General features: G+C 35.9%; 3 protein-coding genes across 5 annotated transcripts; 1 reads left to right on the top strand and 2 right to left on the bottom strand.

Annotated features, from left to right (window-relative positions):
• The first annotated feature begins 2,458 nt into the window (after nt 1-2,458).
• Nucleotides 2,459-6,107, top strand: LOC123889928 (alpha/beta hydrolase domain-containing protein 17B-like). Of its 3 annotated transcripts, none has more exons than XM_045939449.1 (5): nt 2,459-3,079; nt 4,763-4,799; nt 4,895-5,131; nt 5,219-5,266; nt 5,445-6,107. In XM_045939449.1, exons 1-5 carry the CDS (start codon nt 2,778-2,780, stop codon nt 5,454-5,456), a joined length of 636 nt encoding a protein of 211 aa, XP_045795405.1. In that variant the 5' UTR covers nt 2,459-2,777; the 3' UTR covers nt 5,457-6,107. The 3 variants fall into 3 exon arrangements, with proteins under 3 accessions (XP_045795405.1, XP_045795403.1, XP_045795404.1); XM_045939447.1 differs by having other exon boundaries at nt 2,462-3,079; nt 5,435-6,107; XM_045939448.1 differs by lacking the exon at nt 2,459-3,079 and adding an exon at nt 3,751-3,976 and having other exon boundaries at nt 5,435-6,107.
• A 732-nt stretch (nt 6,108-6,839) lies between these two features.
• LOC123890544 (glycerol-3-phosphate dehydrogenase [NAD(+)]-like) lies at nt 6,840-10,852 on the bottom strand. Its single transcript, XM_045940182.1, has 11 exons — nt 10,759-10,852; nt 9,737-9,813; nt 9,560-9,632; nt 9,092-9,309; nt 8,750-8,857; nt 8,365-8,428; nt 8,094-8,131; nt 7,883-8,003; nt 7,741-7,795; nt 7,387-7,435; nt 6,840-7,274 (listed from the first exon to the last, which is right to left on the bottom strand). The coding sequence occupies exons 1-11, from the start codon at nt 10,850-10,852 to the stop codon at nt 7,107-7,109; spliced, it is 1,065 nt and encodes a 354-aa protein (XP_045796138.1). The 3' UTR covers nt 6,840-7,106.
• Nucleotides 10,853-17,260: 6,408 nt separating this feature from the next.
• LOC123892072 lies at nt 17,261-19,444 on the bottom strand. Its single transcript, XM_045941920.1, has one exon. The coding sequence runs from the start codon at nt 19,442-19,444 to the stop codon at nt 17,261-17,263; it is 2,184 nt and encodes a 727-aa protein (XP_045797876.1).
• Between the last annotated feature and the right edge of the window lie 718 nt (nt 19,445-20,162).

The raw sequence follows: 20,162 nt of genomic DNA, 5'->3' as shown, positions 1-20,162 counted from the left end.
GGGTTGGAAGAGAAAACATCTTTTTGAATAACTTGTGCAGTTTATATGCACAACACACTTCCATAAAAATGGAGGATATTTTAATAGTGATGGAAGACTCTGTGCCCAAAAATGGAATACAGTTACACGTACGTTCTTTTGAATCACAACCACTTAGGCGAAATTGGACGGTTCAAATTACACACCTATATATAAAATCAATTATGTACAATTTTAAATGTCAATTTTGGATTAAATATTTAGGACCAGTAATTGTGTGACGAGTTACAATGTCAAATTCAAATTCAATTGCATACGGTTAACTACATCTAAATTGTCCTAGCGGACTATACAATGTATATTTTGACTTTATAAAAAGTTAAATTTTCTAACTTAAAATAAGAATCACCTCGTTCTGATCCAAATGTGACTAATTGCATGCAAATATAGAATTTTACTGCACACAATTTTTATTTTATTTTTATTTTTTGCGGCTGTATAGGGATCCAAGATATGGAGCATTGTGATTTTCCCTTTATTGGTTTGCAAATTTTGCTATTTCATTTTGATGTTCACATGTTTATGTTGCTTTCTAGTACAATTTTGGACTAAATATTTTTTGGCAAATGCTAAATAGTGTCCCCGGGGCACTCTTTAAGCCCTTAAATAATAAGTTTTTTATAGAATTTTTATGGAAATGCGTAAAGTCAACGCATTGAAAATTGGAGTGTTTAATTTTTTAAATAAATTTTTTTTTTTAATGGAATGCTTAAAGAGTGCCCCAGGGACACTCGTTAGCAAGACCCATATTTTTTTCCTATAGTTGATGAGTGTGGCAACTCCACGTGAAATTGAGCTTAGGATTTGGGTATTGCCGAGGATGATCACAAAAGTGATTTGTTACATTTCTTTTCTAAATCATGATTATGATTGATTTAAGATTCTCAACTCCTTTAAGCAAACTATCACTTGGAATCGGAATTGGAATTGCACTTTACCTAGTTGATTTATTATTTTTTTTTTCAAATATGATTTTAGTAAAAATACATACTCCTATGTTTTTTATATTTCTATAAGTGTGTCAATGGTAACTCGATTTTGACTAATTAAGAGAGGCGAAAACTTACTCGTAGAGTATCTCGATTTTGAACACACTAAGCTTTAAGTTCGATTCGTCCACATCAGTTCATAGAACATGGATTCTTGTAAAATTATATTCTATACTGTTACGGAGTTAGTTTTCAAAAAATGTACTATGATTTTCACCGTATTATGAAATGCTAATTAAAATGTCAAATTTTCTACAAATATTTTCAAAAATATATTTGTCTCTAGTTAGAGTGTGAGTTAGGTCTACTATTAGCTGATCGCTTACCAAAAACAATTTGATCGTTGATGTACTAGCACAAGGATCTACAACTTTGCACTATAAATGAGATCCTTTTTTTTTTTTTTTTTGATATCGTTGATGTACTTTCCGTCATAAAAAAAATCGTTGATATACTAGCACTTTGATCTATAACCAGGAACGGATCCAGAAATTGATGAGACAGGGGGCCGAAAAATATAATATTAAATGTTAAATAAGTAAAGTCTAAATTTAGTAGCAAGATGATTAAGTAATGTTTGACAAAAAAATTTCCTTCAAAAAATTGATAGTATAATTTTAAAAGTAGTGTATTCCATTTTTATTTCCTTAATCATTGCTACCGACCTTAAATATGACTAAGAAAGGAGGGAGTATAATCTTTTATTCAATATGACTACACATATATTATTAGTATTGTAAGACAATGAACAAGAGGGGGGGAGGGGCCCAAGCCCCTGCTTGCCCCTGCCCAAGTCCGTCCCTGTCTATAACTATAATTACTATAGTATATTAGCTTTGTATCAATTTTTTTTCACTTAACTTTTGCTTCCATACACATAAATATATTTAAATGCGATTTTAAAACATTTAAATATGTCAACAAATGTTAGTCAAATTTTAAATGCGATTTTTAAAAAATTTAAATATGTCAACAAATGTTAGTCAAATTGTTAAAAGGTTCAACTCATATGTAGTACAACTCAAGACATAAGTAAATTTAAATGCAATTTGAGTCTTAACTCTAATGAGCAGTTGGGATCCAACTATTCAAATTTATTACATTAAAAAAATATTCAAATACATACATAACGTTCTACCATTTTAACATTTTAGTTTTATATTGCAAAAAAAAATATTAAAAATATTAGTTTTACGTTTAATACAAAAATAAATTATTTCGATTTAGATTGTAGTATATCATTCAACTGCAGAGACTATTGGAATCCAAATGGATGAGAAACTCTCTCTAAGATATTTAACATTGTTGCATATCCAAATCAATTTCAAACTCGGAAACTTGATTAAGCTATAAAAGATCAAATCATCTCGTGTTCTTAAATACTAAACTATATATATATTATATTATTATAGAAAAGAAAGGAATAGAAGAAAAAAGCAGTGCAAATAATGAATGAAAATAGGATGCGAGATCCATGGGATATGCAAAAAAAGAAAGTAAAAGAAAAGTTATTATCTCACTCACATCACACTCTCATCATCATCATAGCATGATCCATTCCCACCATACAAACAATTAACTTCTCTTTCACTCTCACCATCTTTCCTTTTCCATTCTCATAAAGTTAGTTTAGTTTAGTTTCCTCTTCTTCTCTCAAACAACAACAAGATCTCAAATCAATTTACAACAAAACAACATAGAAATAGAAACACTTTGTGTTCAAGTGTTGTGTTTGAGTGTTTATGAGTGATGGGTGGTGTAACTTCATCAATGGCAGCAAAATTTGCATTTTTTCCACCAAACCCATCATCATACAAGCTTATCAAAGATGAACTAACTGGTCTTCTTCTTCTAACTCCTTTCCCTCACCGTGAAAACGTTGAAATTCTTAAACTTCCTACACGCCGTGGAACTGAGATTGTAGCTGTTTATGTTCGTCATCCAATGGCTAGTTCTACTCTCCTTTACTCTCATGGAAACGCTGCTGATCTGGGTCAGATGTATGAGCTTTTCATTGAGCTTAGCATCCACTTGCGTGTTAATCTCATGGGGTATTTACCTTACCTCTTTTCACTGCTTTTTGGAATTTCAAGTTTTGATGATTTTTTTGTGTGTTCTTTTTCTGTTTTTGGCTTCTGGGTTTGTGCAAATTTTACTTCTTTTTGGTTTTTAGCTTCTGGGTTTGTGTAAATTTTGCTTCTTTTTAGTTTTTGGCTTCTGGGTTTGTGTAAATTTTGCTTGTTTTTGGTTTTTGGGTTTTTCTAAGACTAAGGGTGTGTTTGTTTCATGGATTCTAAACATATTCCTGGGAATCTAAGGCTGAAAATAAAATTACCCGTGTTTGTTAAAATGGAACCAACAATAGTTCCAAGGAAATAATTATTCCAGGGAAATGGTTTTTTCCCACGTTGCCAGGATTATTAATCCCTTCTAATAGACGCAGGAATATTTTATTCCCAAGGAACAAAATCAGTTATGTATAAAACTACCAGCCTACACCACTATCTACCCACGATTTCACAAATGTTCCCTCTTTCTTTCTTTTATTTTTTTCAAAAATAAAATATATTAATTATTTTAAGAAAAATTAAATAAAAGATTCCTGGGAATTAATAATGTATCCAAACACTTTTTTGAAAAATTTATTCCTTGGAAAGTCATGCCAGGGAAAGTTGTTCCTGGGATTAATTTTTGTAACCATGAAACAAACGCACCCTAAGTATGTAACCTAAGGACCGACTAATTCGAGGGCACTTATCCCACCGTCCACTAGTGGGGGGCCAATTAAAGTCTTGCTGTGTATGGACTAGTCCAACAAAGTGGCACCGGGAGGATTCGAACATGACAGGTTTTTGTTTGGTTTAAGTGGGAAATGAGGATTCATGGGTGATTTGGAGATTTGAGAAATGATTTCTATCGTCTATGTGTTTGGCAGTTAGAAATTTATGGTGAGGTGTATGTTTGGAAAAACAATTTAATTAAGTGGCTATAGTACTATTATTTAAGCTATTTTATAACAAAAGATGTAATAAAGTCAAACTGTTTGTTTTGATATAAGTTGTGATCTGTTTTCATAAGCTTGTTAAGACTGAAGAGCTCATGAAAATAAGCTGAAATCATCTTATGAATGTGTAATAAGCTGTTTCAAGAAGGTCTGCCAAATAGTTTTTACAGTAGATAAAAGCTTAAATAAGTTGATCCAAACAAAATTAGAAAATGGGGTTGGTTTGGTTTTTAATTACTATTTTGGGTGTTTTGTTATTGATTATATATATATATATATATATATATATATATATATATATATATATATATATATATATGATTTTGGAAAGTATGGGGTTCGTCATAAGTTGTCTTTGTATGAATTATGTTGTTGGATTTCATGGATGTGCATGATTAATCCTTGTAATACTATCAATCACTTGTTCTTAATCCTTCATGTGCATGATTATTTGTATATTCTTAATTTTACACACATCTTCAATTTTGTTTTCTGTTTAAGTTTATGTTCATGACACATTAAGAACAAACAAGAGGGATAGTAAAATTGTTCGAAGTTTTTGAGTCTTGACTCTTGATTACCTTGTGTGACGAAAAGTTCTGGAAGCGTTCATATTTTATCTGTATAGTTGACTAGTGGTATTGTTTAGAGTACATATTTGTTGAGCTCGACTTCAAAAGAGTGAAAAATGGTATTTTGTTTCTCACTCGTAAGTTATAATTTCTTGCAGGTATGATTATTCTGGGTACGGACAGTCATCGGGAAAGGTTTGTTTTTAAAAACAATAACATGAATTGCTTGTTCATGTTGCATTGTGCATACATAAATCTGATCGATGAACATTGTTTTGCGTGAAATGTAGCCAAGTGAACAGAATACATATTCAGATATTGAAGCTGTATACAAGTGTCTCGAAGAAAGTTATGGGGCTAAGCAAGAAGATATAATCCTTTACGGACAATCCGTTGGAAGTGGTCCAACTTTGGATCTTGCAGCTAGGTTGCCTCAATTACGAGCTGTTGTTTTGCACAGTCCAATACTTTCTGGCTTAAGGGTCATGTATCCAGTTAAGCGTTCATACTGGTTTGACATCTATAAGGTTAGTATATTGCTTCGATTTCTATTCATATTCATATTTATGAATGCCTTAGTCTAATGAGATGCTACGTTTTGTTTGTGTATGCAGAATATCGACAAAATTCCACTAGTTAATTGTCCAGTTCTCATAGTTCATGTAAGTATGCTTCAAATATGTTGTTTAACCGAAATGGATAAGAGCGAAATGAACAGGAGCATTTGAAGTTGAAACAATGACGCAGATAATTAGTCAAAAAATTAACGGCGACTCTTTTAAAGATCTTACAATTGCAATTATCAACTAAAACCTTCATGTCATTTGTAGGGTACTTCAGATGAAGTTGTAGATTGTTCTCATGGTAAGCAACTCTGGGAACTATGTAAAGAGAAATATGAACCATTATGGCTCAAAGGAGGTAACCACTGCGATTTGGAGCTCTTTCCCGAGTACATCAGGCATCTGAAGAAGTTCATAACAACAGTTGAGAAGTCTCTGTCACAACGATACAGTTTCCGTAGGAGTACAGACCAGCAATTTGAGCAGCCTCGAAAGAGTACAGATGTTTTTGAAGTGACTAGAAAGAGCACTGATCGTAGAGAAAAGCCAAGGAAGAGCACCGACAAACCAGAGAAGGTGAAAAATATGTCTAGTAATGGCGGGGATATGTTGGAGAAATTGAGAATGACATTTGATCATAAGGAGAGGTCTCGTAGAAGTGTTGACTGTCATGAGAAGTCTCGAAAAAGCGTTGATCATCAATTGGAAAAAGGAAGGAAGAGCGTTGACCGACTCGACAGAATAAGGACCGGTTAATTCTAATATTGAAATTATATTCGTGCACACGGGATTGGTCTTTTTTTACTTATTTTTTTTATATTGGTCTAATGGTTGTGTAGCTATACTTTGGCTTATGTCGGATATGATAACTCTTGGCATTGAAGAAAAGGTTTGATGTTACAATGGGTTTAGTTTTCATTCAAATGATATAGCTTCTTTATGTGTTTTGCTCCCCCGTCTCTCCCTCTCCCCCTCTCTATCTATCTATCTGTGTGTGTGCGCGCGCGCGCTTTCTAAACAAAATGGTGGTAAAATCACATTGTCACTTTCATTTCTTCCTTTTATTTTTCTTTCTTAAAAAAGTGAAAAATGGACTTATTGTTAGTTGAGGTACTAAATATGCAACTGCTTATTGTTCAGTACTTTAAAATACTGTATATTTTAAGGTACCAAATATGCAACTGCTTATTGATTGGATGGTTATATATTAAGGTACTGAACAATAAGCATAAAGTGTTTACTGTAATCATTATGGGTTGTGTTGTGACAGATGGTTTATATTTTAAGGTACTAAATATGCAACTGCTTGTAGTTCAGTACTTTAAAATATAAACCTAACCACAAACAAAGTCCACAGGTTATGTCAGAACTTGTGATTTAGTATCATTTAAATAATAAAGTTTTATGTACCACCCTTCTTAAAACAAAATACTAGGATTAAATTGAGGATTTAATTTTGATACACTGATTGTAAAAACGAGTAAAAACTATGATTAAAGTTAAATATTTTTAATAATATGACGATTATGATTGATTAACTGTGTAAAAAATCTTTACATTACTGATATAAATGAAGTAAATCCTTAAATTAATGTGAACATTATCATTACAAAGCATGTAACTTACACAATCTCAAAAAAGTTGCTTTACATTCTCTAACTCAGAACAATAATGTAACTTGCACAATCTCAAAAAAGTTACACTACATTGGGTATCAAAATAAATAATTTGGTTAACATTTTCAAAAATGGGAAATAATCAATGGAGAGATCCAAATGATTGTTTCCTGTATCTAAGTCTATATTGCATCTGTTAGTTACTTGCAGTTGAAAATGTGTGACTTGACATGAACTTCAAATAACAAGAATTGATTTCCTCTGAGCCCGAGTCGCCACAACGTTCTAGGCTTCGACAGATGATTATGATGATTGACGGACATCTATAGCCTGCTTTGTACACGGTTGTGACTGTTATTGCTGAATTCAACTATAGCTGATGGTGGAAGGAGACCTGAGCTGATTTTATACACTGCTGTTATGAGAGGAAACATCTCTACCCATCCACGAGCGGTTAGAACCTCGTAAACCTCTTTCACAGTTAACACGCCCTTCATACAAGAAAATTAGATGAATGAGTAACATAAATGCTATTAGATTTTTATCAATGCAAATTGAACCTATTTATATGTGATTCATTATTTGTGTGTCAAGAAATGTTACCTGCAATTTCTGGCCTTTAAGCATCTCTGCTTCAAGTTCATCGAAAGACCTGTAGAGAAAAGAAACACAGAAATCAAATAGAATTACATCAACTGCATTTCCGTTTATTCATCGAAGCAATGTTTTTAAAACTAGACCGGAGATTGAACCGGTGAGTCCTCAGGGTCATGGTTCAATCGGTTGGACCAACTGCGGTTCAACCTGGTCCAAAATTGATTCAACTAGGTTGTAGTATAACCAGAATCAAAACAAACTAACGAACTAGCCAGTTCTCAATTAAATTGGTCGAACGGTTTGGCTCGGATTTTAAAACACTGCACCCAAGTATTGGGGATGAGAGAGAGAAAAGCAAACCTCTTTCCCCTATTTTTTGCATAAGCCTCAGCAACTTTCCTATTTCTTCCACCCACTGTCACAAATAAGTCATTATTTTAGTCCAACCAAGATAATCAATGAGAAAAAAAAGAAGTAGGATTATGTAAATCATTGTCCTTACTGCATGTTGTGATAAGGTCAGCTACACCACAACTCTCAAAAAAGGTACTGTCCTTAACAGATGGAAATAACAATTTTGAAAATGCTATCATCTCTTTCAAACCAATTCTCATGATTGCAGCCTAAGCATAGTAGAGAACCAAAAATAAGAAACAAAATGAAAGGTGAGAAAATCAAGGACTTTCTTAAATATGATTTTTCTATAAACTTACTTTTGTGTTATTTCCCATTTCCAAGCCATCAATAAAACCTGTCCAATTTGTGTGCAATTTGTCAATCCTATTCATAAAGACTACTCCCTCCGGTCTCCCAGAGATTCTTTTTTCAGGTTCACTAAATAACTATTGTATCCGGTCTATAATATGAACCGGATACATCAGTTATTCACTGAACCTAATAAAAAAATCTTTGCTTATATATGAGATCAGAAATATTATAAAAGAGAGGAGATAGAGAACAAAGTGAAGATAATGTATTACAAACCTGCAGCTACAGCTACTATATTTTTCAAGGTTCCACACATTTCTACTCCTTCAACATCCTGAACCTATATTAAATAATAATGCAAAAATCATAAACATAAAGTGCATCTCAACATTTTACCAAAAACAAAACTACTAAATTATGATTGTATGGTTTTTTATATGTCAGGCGGTGTCACTATAGTTCTTAAATGTGTCGAAAATCCTCGAATGCAGTCATTTGCTAATCAATTTGGTTCTTGAATGTGTTTTTTGTTAGTTTGGTCGTCCAATGTGTCTTATGTTTCTCAGTTTGGTACACAAAATTTCTAAGATGCTCAACGATATTTATGAATTTCGATACATTGGAGGACTAAGATGCTCAAGAAAGGATATGCTACACTCACAGATGTCACATTAAAATAAGGAGTATTGAACAACTGAACCCATTTCTCTGCAGCTTCTTTGTTTTGCCTGTATCCAACTGTTGCCTCACTAAAATTCTCCATGGCAATCTGTTCAAAACAATGTAAAATTAAACAACCAATATTTGAATATAAGGTCTAGATAATTACCCCCTCCGTGATAAAATATAAGCAAAATTGACCTTTTTAGATTCATTGCATAATTAGTATATCTGTTATATTAATTATGCAATGAACCTAAAAAGGTGAATTTTGTTTATATTTTGTCACGGAGGGAGTACATTAAAAAAAAAAAAAAATGTTTGTGTAGTGTCCTCTAGCTACCTCATTAGCTATATTGGCTCCCATTAAAACAGAACAATTGATTCTCAATTGATTGGATATTAAAGTAGATATCAAGCATGGACCTTCCTTTTTAACCTCCATGCCTTTTACAAGGGAAATCCCCTCTGCATCTGTCCTTATTTTCCCAACAAGCCTTTTGCATATTCCTTCCATGAATTGATGTGGTGATACAAATACCAACATATTTGCATCCTTAACTGCATAAATAAATTCACCAATCAAAAGTTTATCACAAATATCTCTCTTAAAACTAAATGTGAACGTCCTCGTGAGCTTAGCTCAGTTGATAGGGACATCGTTTTTTATATGCAGGGGCCGGGGTTCGAACCCCGGACACCCCACTTATCGACCTTGAGTGTAGAATTTCTAGCTAGTTGGTAGGTAAATGTGAACATTAACAAATGTTTTTGGAGTTTTAAAGAATTTAATTGATATAAATATATATACCTGCTCTTTCAAGGTTTGGATCTGCAACAACATTTTTACCAAGCTTTACACCTGGAAGATACTTAACATTTTCCTGTCATGAGGAACATTTTTATTATATAATATTCATTGAAGGAAAAAAAAGAAGAATATATTTCATATGAAATTTTGGAATGAAAGTATATGGTTAGTCCTTACATTTGTTTTGTTGATGACATCTGTGAGTTTCTCCCCACTTGGTAAAGTTTCTTCAAATACCCACATCCTCACTTCATCTGATTAACAAAAACATGCATGAATATGATTAAAATTGATACTGAAAAGATAAATTATAATGGGATTTGAATATGTATCCTTCAAGATGCTTAATGAATCAATTCTCATATCAGAAATTTACTCCATGCAAATAACTATCAATGTTAAGACATCGGATGTTAAAAGGCCTGAACATGCAGTTTTATATATAGAGATAGTTCTTGTCTTAAAAGCTGGTTTTGTAAGGGTGAATTATGAATAATATTAAAATCTAAGATGGTATTAGACTCGGCTTCAGAGATCCATTTGGCTATCTACTATCAAAATTTCCGGTCATGCTCTAGATGTCAGTCCTAGGCGTGAAGGTTGTGTGTTAAGAGTCAAACATTAGATGAGATATGTTTGAACATATATATTTATAAGTGGAGACAATCTTCATCTTACAAACTAATTTTGTAAGGTAGAGTTAGGTCAAACTAAAATTCTAAGACTAATTGGATCTCTAACATTTCAAGTCGAATTGGTATCCATATAAATTGCCAAAACTCTGACAACAACTATTTAAACATTACTTATAGAGGACCAAACTCCTCACCATTTGAACCAACATGAATAGTGCTAAATAGTACGAACTATTTTAACACGAATATGCGAATGCCAATGTATTTTTTGTTATAACTAATCAACAAATACTATGATTTCTTTTACGGAAATCTCACATCGATAAAAATCGTGAGCAGCAACCAATCACATTTATCCCGATTGTTTTTGTGACGAGTTTTCATAATACCTAGTATTTCCTAGCCCGCGCAAAGAAGAAACAAACAATTTCTAAGCACTACATACGGTGATCACTCTTCTCCCCTCCCACATTGTTCACACAGAAAAAAATACACTAACAGAAGATATCTTCCGATAGAATTTTAAGCAATGGCCCGGCACAAAAAAAGTAAAAGAAAAATTACCATGGAAGTTACTCAGCTTGATGGCGTTGGATGCAATAAGCTTTGCCGCAACACTGCCCCAATTGCCACTACCAACAATGGTGACCTTATTCATTATGTTGTTATGGGGGCAGATTTGGACAAGAGCAGCAGAGAGGTACAAAAATGTGTTGCAAAAGAGAAATAACAAAGGGAAAAAAAAAAGCAATTGAAAAATAAATAAACATATATATATTTATTTATATAACGGAGGAAATTATATGTTGCTAGTAATTAAGACTTACACCCATACACGTTTCATTAGAAACAATATTCATGGAGTTAAATGCGGCGGTTCCATAAATCTTTGATGCCCTAGAGCTTGGACAGGATTACGTGGTTTCTGGTTTGTAATAAACCTACCTAATTAATTGTAAATTAAGTATTATTATTTTATCTAATTGTAATTTCCTTATTATTATTTGTACCGGGCCATGGACCAAAAGGTGATTTGTTAAGGCCCAATACAAAGAAAGCCCAATGGGAGCATCTAAAGGAGAAGCGTGAAAACAACCATGAAAAACACATGATGATCCACCATGCCTTGGAGAAGAAGGAAGAAGCTTGGAGAAGAAGGAAAAGAAACCGCCCACTACCCATGAATTCCTCTCCAAGCAAGGCAGTTACTTAAGAAGCAAGAAGAGATTTTTTGCCTATAAATAGGGTCTGTTTCAAGAGAAGAAGGGGGGATTTTTCACTGATTCTAGAGAGGCTCTCATTCTGAGAAACCACCATACTTTCATTCTTGTACAGACACAATTCTTTCAATCTTGTAAAGAGAAAATATTTTTTCCTCTAATCATACTTGTATCCATTATCAATCTTGAATAATACAAACCCCTATGTTCTGATCGAATTCTGACTTATAAAACTCCCAGGGTTGTTGGGATTGAACTGAGTGTAATCACACCATTTAATCAATAATACAAACCCCCTTGTTTTTTACCAGAACATTTTGACGCCCACCGTGGGGCTGCGGTAAAATTATTGTTTCCCAGCCTACCACTCTCTTTTTGAATAAACACGGTGATATTGCTTTGCCGTCATACCAACCTTTCCATTTGAGTTCTGACGATGTCACCGCCGTCGTTGGTTCGTTTGGGAAGTCATAGTTGATTCAACAAATTCTTGTCCTCATGCTGTTCTCTGGAAGCCATCATAGAGATAAAGAAAGACGCCCACAGCGGTAATCGATTGACTCGTTTTTCTGTTAAAAGCTAAGTTTTCTCAACTGTGTACTCTTGATTTCATGGAATCCTCTCAATAATTTTCGGTACCTGTTAATATAATATAACCCCTTTTGCCACGGTAATTGCCTGTGCTTATATTCTATTTAATTTAATTTGATTTGATTTATATATTTTCAATTGATGACCTTAGTATAATTCATGAGTATAATTCATGAGTGGAAATCGATGAGTATAACTTAAATCTAACAGACTAACACAATTATGAAGCCTTTAACAATTTTCCGTCATGGTATATTTTATTGATTTGATTTGTGCTAATTGGCTACAACGGAGCATAGCACTGTGTCTTGTTGCTTCAAAATAAACTATCAACATGTAACTGCCCTTTGTTTTGTCGCTATAATGTTTGTGTACTGGCGTACTTGTTCGTTGATGACTAACTCACTTTAATTTGGTTCATCATCTATTGTTTCTATTTTACTTTGTTTCTTTTATGTTTGGTTTCATGAATCTAAACTCGCCGTCTCGCCAAATTGTTGTCGTCGTCCAATATCGCCATCCTGCTACCAATTGCCTGATGGCGCAACTTCGCTTATCGATTGTTTCAAACGTGGACATCGTCGCCGTCAAAATCATGTAACTGTTTTGTGGAAACTGGAGCAAATTTTGGAACTATGGCGATTTAAGGATGAATACGATGCAATGTAGACCACAACGTGAGAGGTAAAGAGACGTGAGGAGGACAAGTACAATGGTAAACGATTCAAGTTATAAAGCGAACATATACAGATCATCTGCCGGCTTGAACGACCATAATCCAGGTGCCTTCAATCCTTTACTTTCTGTTTTCGACAACTTACAACTATTTTGACGGATATTTGGATTTGTTTTATCTCATTTTAGTATTTTTATCAAAGGAATGATGATAACTTAGAATACCCATTGCTATTGAGCATATGATGATCCATTACTTTAGATTAATATTCATCTATTTATTATTTGTATAATAATGTGCTTACTGTTATTATTATTAATGTCTATTGAGTGTTCTCACTCTTTCAAAATGTCCCAAAATAAGTTTCATGCTCAGGTGCTGCATTTTGTATTTGATGAGATATAAATTTCACCACAAATCTGCGCAATCAAGCCTTACACACACATACAACCAAGTTAAGCATCAGCATTGTCTGTACTTTTCTTATATGGTCAAAATTATCAACACCCTCTCAAGCGGCGATCTTAAAACACAAGCAGTTGGTCATTGTTGCCACTCGGCGAGAAAGAAGCCGCCAACTAATATTTCAGGTTGAAGCATATTCCGCGATAACTACCGCAATGGAGCTCAGTCTTGCCACGTCAAAACATAATTGCTTTTCTTACTAGGCGAGGAGCGCCGCGACAAACCGCCCATGGCGGTATCATTTTCGTTTATTTTATTTTTCATATATTATTATTGTTGAACCTCTAATGTATCAAAGCTTATTTGCAGTAATCATGATTAAGCTGCGGACTCTGAACAAAAAATTATTCAAGATCAACTCATATGAAAGCTCTGAACCAAATGTAAGGTTGAAAGGCCTTGGCGTTACCTGTAAGTCTTACGAGTTGGGTACGTCAGAAAAAGAAAAATTAAACAAGGTTGCAAGGCCTTGGCGTTACCTGTAAGTCTTACGAGTTGGGTACGTCAGAAAAAGAAAAATTAAACAAGGTTGCAAGGCCTTGGCGTTACCTGTAAGTCTTACGAGTTGGGTACGTCAGAAAAAGAAAAATTAAACAAGGTTGCAAGGCCTTGGCGTTACCTGTAAGTCTTACGAGTTGGGTACGTCAGAAAAAGAAAAATTAAACAAGGTTGCAAGGCCTTGGCGTTACCTGTAAGTCTTACGAGTGGGGTACGTCAGAAAAAGAAAAATTAAACAAGGTTGCAAGGCCTTGGCGTTACCTGTAAGTCTTACGAGTTGGGTACGTCAGAAAAAGAAAAATTAAACAAGGTTGCAAGACCTTGGCGTTACCTGTAAGTCTTACGAGTTGGGTACGTCAGAAAAAGAAAAATTAAACAAGGTTGCAAGGCCTTGGCGTTACCTGTAAGTCTTACGAGTTGGGTACGTCAGAAAAAGAAAAATTAAACAAGGTTGCGAGGCCTTGGCGTTACCTGTAAGTCTTACGAGTTGGGTGCGTCAGAAAAAGATACATTAAACAAGGTTGCAAGACCTTGGCGTTACCTGTAAGTCTTACGAGTTGGGTACGTCAGAAAAAGAAAAATTAAACAAGGTTGCAAGGCCTTGGCGTTACCTGTAAGTCTTACGAGTTGGGTACGTCAGAAAAAGAAAAATTAAACAAGGTTGCGAGGCCTTGGCGTTACCTGTAAGTCTTACGAGTTGGGTGCGTCAGAAAAAGATACAACAAAGAAAGGCGAGATTATCAACACCGCCAGAAAAAGCTTACACACAACCAAAGCAAGGCGATTCATTATAACGCCAAATGACAACAGGTATAAAGTTATTCATAAATGATATATAATTATATTTAAAGAGCTAAAGACATTGCAGGTGCAAAGTTAAAAATTTTCAAAGGCGAGATTATTGTCAACACCAGACACAAAGTATAGTGGAAGTACGACTCCGAGCAGCGCCAATTCTTTTTAAATTGCCAAGAAGTCACAAAATAAGGCGTGCAAGCCTGGCAGTACAAAAATCAACTACAACAAAGAAGGGCGAGTCATAATGACGCCGAATCATTTACAATCGCCAAAAAGGCAACAGGCGAGATTGTTGTCAACGCCAACGTAAAAATGCAAATACAACGGAACAGGCGAGACGAATCGCGAAAGACGAAGAGGCGAGATTGGTGACAACGCTAGCTTGAAAATGCAAATACAATGAAAAAAGAGGAAGGGCGACTCGCTAACTTGCTCAAAGTCGCCAAGAAACAATGACAACAATATTCAAAGCCACAAATGGCGTACATCAAGATATTCAAAAGTCATAGAAGGGCGTACAAATTAGCTAAGAAATATCAACAACAAAAGGAAGGATAAGGCGACAAGCAAACGAAGAATATAAGTCGGCAACAAATAGGCGACATAGAACAACGCCGAGGCATAATAATCGCCAAGTGATTTCAATTAAAAGCACTTCGCCTTCCCGAAGCCTCGTGCTTGGGGGGCTGTGTACCGGGCCATGGACCAAAAGGTGATTTGTTAAGGCCCAATACAAAGAAAGCCCAATGGGAGCATCTAAAGGAGAAGCGTGAAAACAACCATGAAAAACACATGATGATCCACCATGCCTTGGAGAAGAAGGAAGAAGCTTGGAGAAGAAGGAAAAGAAACCGCCCACTACCCATGAATTCCTCTCCAAGCAAGGCAGTTACTTAAGAAGCAAGAAGAGATTTTTTGCCTATAAATAGGGTCTGTTTCAAGAGAAGAAGGGGGGATTTTTCACTGATTCTAGAGAGGCTCTCATTCTGAGAAACCACCATACTTTCATTCTTGTACAGACACAATTCTTTCAATCTTGTAAAGAGAAAATATTTTTTCCTCTAATCATACTTGTATCCATTATCAATCTTGAATAATACAAACCCCTATGTTCTGATCGAATTTGAAATTCTGGCACACTAGTATTAAGATGTTGTACTCAACGCTTCACCACTATAGTACACTTTTAATGCGTGAATCAATGATCCAACATCCAACCGCGCATACACAAGGAATAATAAATTAAACAAACTGAAAGTAAATTAACACAGTAATTTGTTAACCCAGTTCAGCATAAGCCTACTCTGGGGGATACCAATCCAGGAGTGAATCCACTATGATAGTATTAGTTTGAAGCCCTCAATAAACCTCCCGTTTATGACTTCTCACCTAATCACCACCCGTGCTATATCCTACCTAAGACACACCTAGGTATGAGAACCTCCGCTCACCTCCTCTTGACCACAGCCACTGTGATCGTACAATACTAGATTTAATATGTGAAGACACACTTCATAAAACACTCACACCACTTCCGTGCTTAAAAGCTTTGGAATGGTATACACACACTATCTCCTTGCTTAGAAGCTCCAGAGATATTACAATGCACAAACACACAGTTCCTAGTCTAGTGGAAAATCAACACAAGACTTAGAACACAATAAACACAATACTAAAACCTAAACTCACGCTTTGTAAGACTCAATTCTGGTTTCAGTGAGTTGAACAAAGGAGTCAACCTTCTTTAAATAACCTTCACGAGCTCAGGCTAGGTCTTCAATTAGGCTTCAATAGCTCAGCATGATTAATGGTTCCTTTCAAGAAATAATCTTTAATTCAAATGTTTTGTTTCCTTAACTTGAAGATCTGATTAACAAGCAACACTTGATCACGAGATCCATTAATAATTATGCGTGACCACGCTCCTTATCACAAACGACCATTTATTGTGGATTCCATATTTAGAACTTAGGCGCGAGATCTCAACATACACAGGCCCGGCCTACTGGATGTGGTATCCAATGTTGAAGCATTGTACCGAACATCTTGCTTATACTGGATGGTGGAAGCATGTAGTTCCACATCAGAAAAGATCACATGTTTTAGCAAAATGAGGCCAACCATACAACGCCAACAATCTCCCCCTTTGGCAATTTTTGGCTAAAACATCCTAAGATTATTTCAACCGTTCTAGAGAGATACACAAACTACCTTTTCTTCAACTCAACGTAGGCACACAGTCATGAAGTAAAGTAGAATAGTTTAACATGCTTGTTTTAATAACCCCTCATATAAAAATAGCATATTTAATATGTATCAATTTAGAACTTCAGAGGCATGCAACAGCGGAATAGTGAACACAACTCGCCTCACAGGAATTTGCCAGTAGAGAGTATAAGATTCTCATAAAAGAAACACTGGGGAAAAATAAATTCCCTCAAAGCTGAGAAAAATAAATTCTCAGGAACAGAAGATGCTTCAACATGAAGTAGCACATTGTGTGCTAAATATTGCTCCCCCTCAAAGGTAGAGTCGAGTACCAAGTTCATCTTACTCCCCCTTAATTCATGCATAGGGATTATTCAGATGATCCAGCATCTGGTGGCACATCTATTGAAGCTGAATAACTACTCCCCCTTTTTAGCCACAAAATAGACAAAATGGGAACTGCATAAAATAGTATCCAAGAGCAGTGCAGATAGTAGCAGAACATAAAGTGCAGACAAAATATTACAAACCATGCACACTAGGTGCTAAAATCAGGGCTCAGCCCACAGACATGCAAAACAACAAAAGTCCAAACAAGGAAACATCAAAGTTACACAGAAGCACTTGGAGATGAATCATTTTCTTCTCCTTCAACATCTGTGTCAGCTTCTTCTTCACCACTAGAGCCATCATCATCTGCATCAGCTGCTTGAGCTGCAGCCTCTTCAACCCTGAGAGCATGTATCATCCTTTCAAACTGCAACTTCTTTTCATCTAGCTCCTTACAGTTAGCTTCCAGCATAGCAATCATCTCCTTCCTTGTCATAGGAGTGTCAGCAGCAGCATTGGATGGTCCAACAATATCTGGCGCATGCTGTTTACTGTACAGCTTCTGATGAATGGCCAGAGGAGTTGCCCTTTTCTTAGCAGACTCATCCTCATGCCTTATATTCGGATGTTGGGACAAGATGATGTCACAGATTAGGGTTGGAAATGCAATGGGTTGCTTGGTGACAGAGGTCTTGGCATGCTGCACAACTTGATTGAAAATATATAGACCAGCATTAAACTTAGTACCAGTACCAATCATATAAATGAGCTTACCCAGATTTGTTGCAATGTCGGATGCATGTGTAGTAGGGACCCAGTTGACAGAAGCAATGCGATTCAAGATGGCATACTTTTGGGTTAGCTTGACAGCTGGTACCTTCTTCTTCTTGGGCCAGGTTTTCACTTTATCAGCTGTGATGGTTCTGCAGACCACATTATCAGACACATCTATATCAGGGTGTGGCTCATCAGAGTTACCCAGGAACCTGTTTATCACACTTGGGGAGAAAGTAACACATTTTCCTCGAACAAAGACTTTCTGAAACTCCTTATCCAAGGGATTGTCACAACCTATAGGAATGTTGACAACAAACTCCCTAACCAGCTTTTCATAGCAGGAGCCTAAGCCCCACACAGTTTTGATCAATCCAGCATCATTGATCAAACTTACAATCTCTTCACATTCCAGAATATCTTTGCCTAGTTCCCTTTCCAGAGTCAATCTTCTTTTGCAAATGATTCCCCATCGTTGAGCATAAGATGGAAGATGAAATGAAACATTGTCACAAGGAAAGTCTTCAATGTCAGGAGCAACAAATTGAGGCATGGCCTTCTTAGCAGACATAGCCTTCTTAGCAGGAGGCTTGATGCTTGAGGCATCCTTTTCAGCTTCAAATTCAGAGTCACTTGATGGTGCACTCTTCCTTTTCAGCACACCCTTATTCTTTTCAGGAGGAGGTATAGGCTTGCTCCATCCTTTCTTAGGACCATACTTGACAGGCTTCAGAGTAGTGTCCTTTGAGTTCTTGGTGACAACAGGGGTAGTGGTAACAGCAGGTGCAGGTGTAGTGGTCCTGCTTCTCAGTCTTCTCCCAATTCCTTTCTGAGTAGGTGGAGGTTGCAGATCTTCTTCAGAGGGGACTTCATCAACATCCACTATGTCCTGTTCTTCATTTGTGGTTTTCTCAGATTCCTCACCAGCTTCATTCTCTGGCTCAGAATCAGCCACATCCTCAGGGGTACTTTCTTTGTTTACTTCCTCTTCAGTGGAAGCTTCAGTATTAGATCCACTGCCAAACGACCCAGTGGCAGTGTTAGCATGTGGGCTAGATCCTCCTTTGGATGCTTCAACATCCTTCTCAGCATCAGTTGGTATAGAGGATGGTTCAACACCGGTTGGAGCATCGGTTACAACAGCCTTTTCTTGAGATTTTTCAGTAACATCCGTTATGACATTCGTGAGAACTGTCATATTCTCAGGAACACTCGGATTATTGTTCACACCAACATTCTCAGCAATATTTTGAGTTTTTCCTAGGGTTTCAACAAAACTAGGGTTTTCCTCTACAGTAGGGTTTTCTTGATTCACCTTTTCAGACACAGACTTAACAGACGATTCAACATTCGCATTTTTGCCGGAGGCAACATCATGCGATTCCACATTCGCCGTTTCAGAAAAGTTCTTACTTAAATACAGATCAGACATGCTTAAACCCCTTTTTACAGGAGATTGGGGTTTCTTCTTCTTAGGCTTAATAGAATCAGACTTAATAGAGGGAGACGATTCACTTACTTTCTTAGACGATTTTGCAGATTTCTTCTTTTTAGAAGTAGTTGCAGGAATACTTGATAAAGGCATCGCATCTACCACAACAGTTGTTCCTTCCTTCTTAGACTTTGATCTTGTTTTCACAGTATCAGCAATTTTGTTTTTGATCTGAGCGGAACCGGAAGATTGAGACATTTTCTCAAAGAATTTGTTGGAGTTTTTAAAGTTTTTGATGATTTGAGATGATGGTTTGTGTTTGCGGATCGCAGCAGGAAGTTCAGAGGAAGTTAAGAGATTTTGAACGAAATAATGAAGATATGAGAGTTGATAGCGTGTAGTAGAGCAGTTATGGAAAGTATTTTTTGTCTTCCCTTGATTTACGTGCGCCAATTGATGAAATTTGGAGAGCAAAACGGTTGCGCGCACATAATGCCTTAACTGCTATAATTCCTCATATAGGCAAATTCCTAATTTGCCCCTAAGCCTTTCAAACTGATTTGCATCTAAAGCTTTGGTAAAAATATCAGCTACCTGTTCTTCAGTTGCAACATGCTCCAACTTCACAATATTCTCTTCCACCAAATCCCTGATGAAGTGATGACGAATGTCAATATGCTTTGTTCTACTGTGCTGAATAGGATTTTTTGAAATATTTATGGCGCTTAAATTGTCACAGTACAATGTTAGAGCATCCTGTTCAACATTGTATTCCTTAAGCATCTGCTTCATCCACAATAATTGAGAACAGCTACTCCCAGCTGCAATGTACTCAGCCTCTGCAGTGGATAGAGAAACACAGTTTTGTTTCTTGCTAAACCATGAGATAAGATTTTCTCCTAGATAAAAACATCCTCCAGAGGTGCTTTTCCTGTCATCTGCACATCCAGCCCAATCTGCATCACAGTATCCCATC

Source organism: Trifolium pratense, linkage group LG6 (assembly GCF_020283565.1).
Source record: "Trifolium pratense cultivar HEN17-A07 linkage group LG6, ARS_RC_1.1, whole genome shotgun sequence".
Taxonomy (NCBI): Eukaryota; Viridiplantae; Streptophyta; class Magnoliopsida; order Fabales; family Fabaceae; genus Trifolium; species Trifolium pratense.
This window is presented reverse-complemented; position numbering and strand designations above follow the sequence as displayed.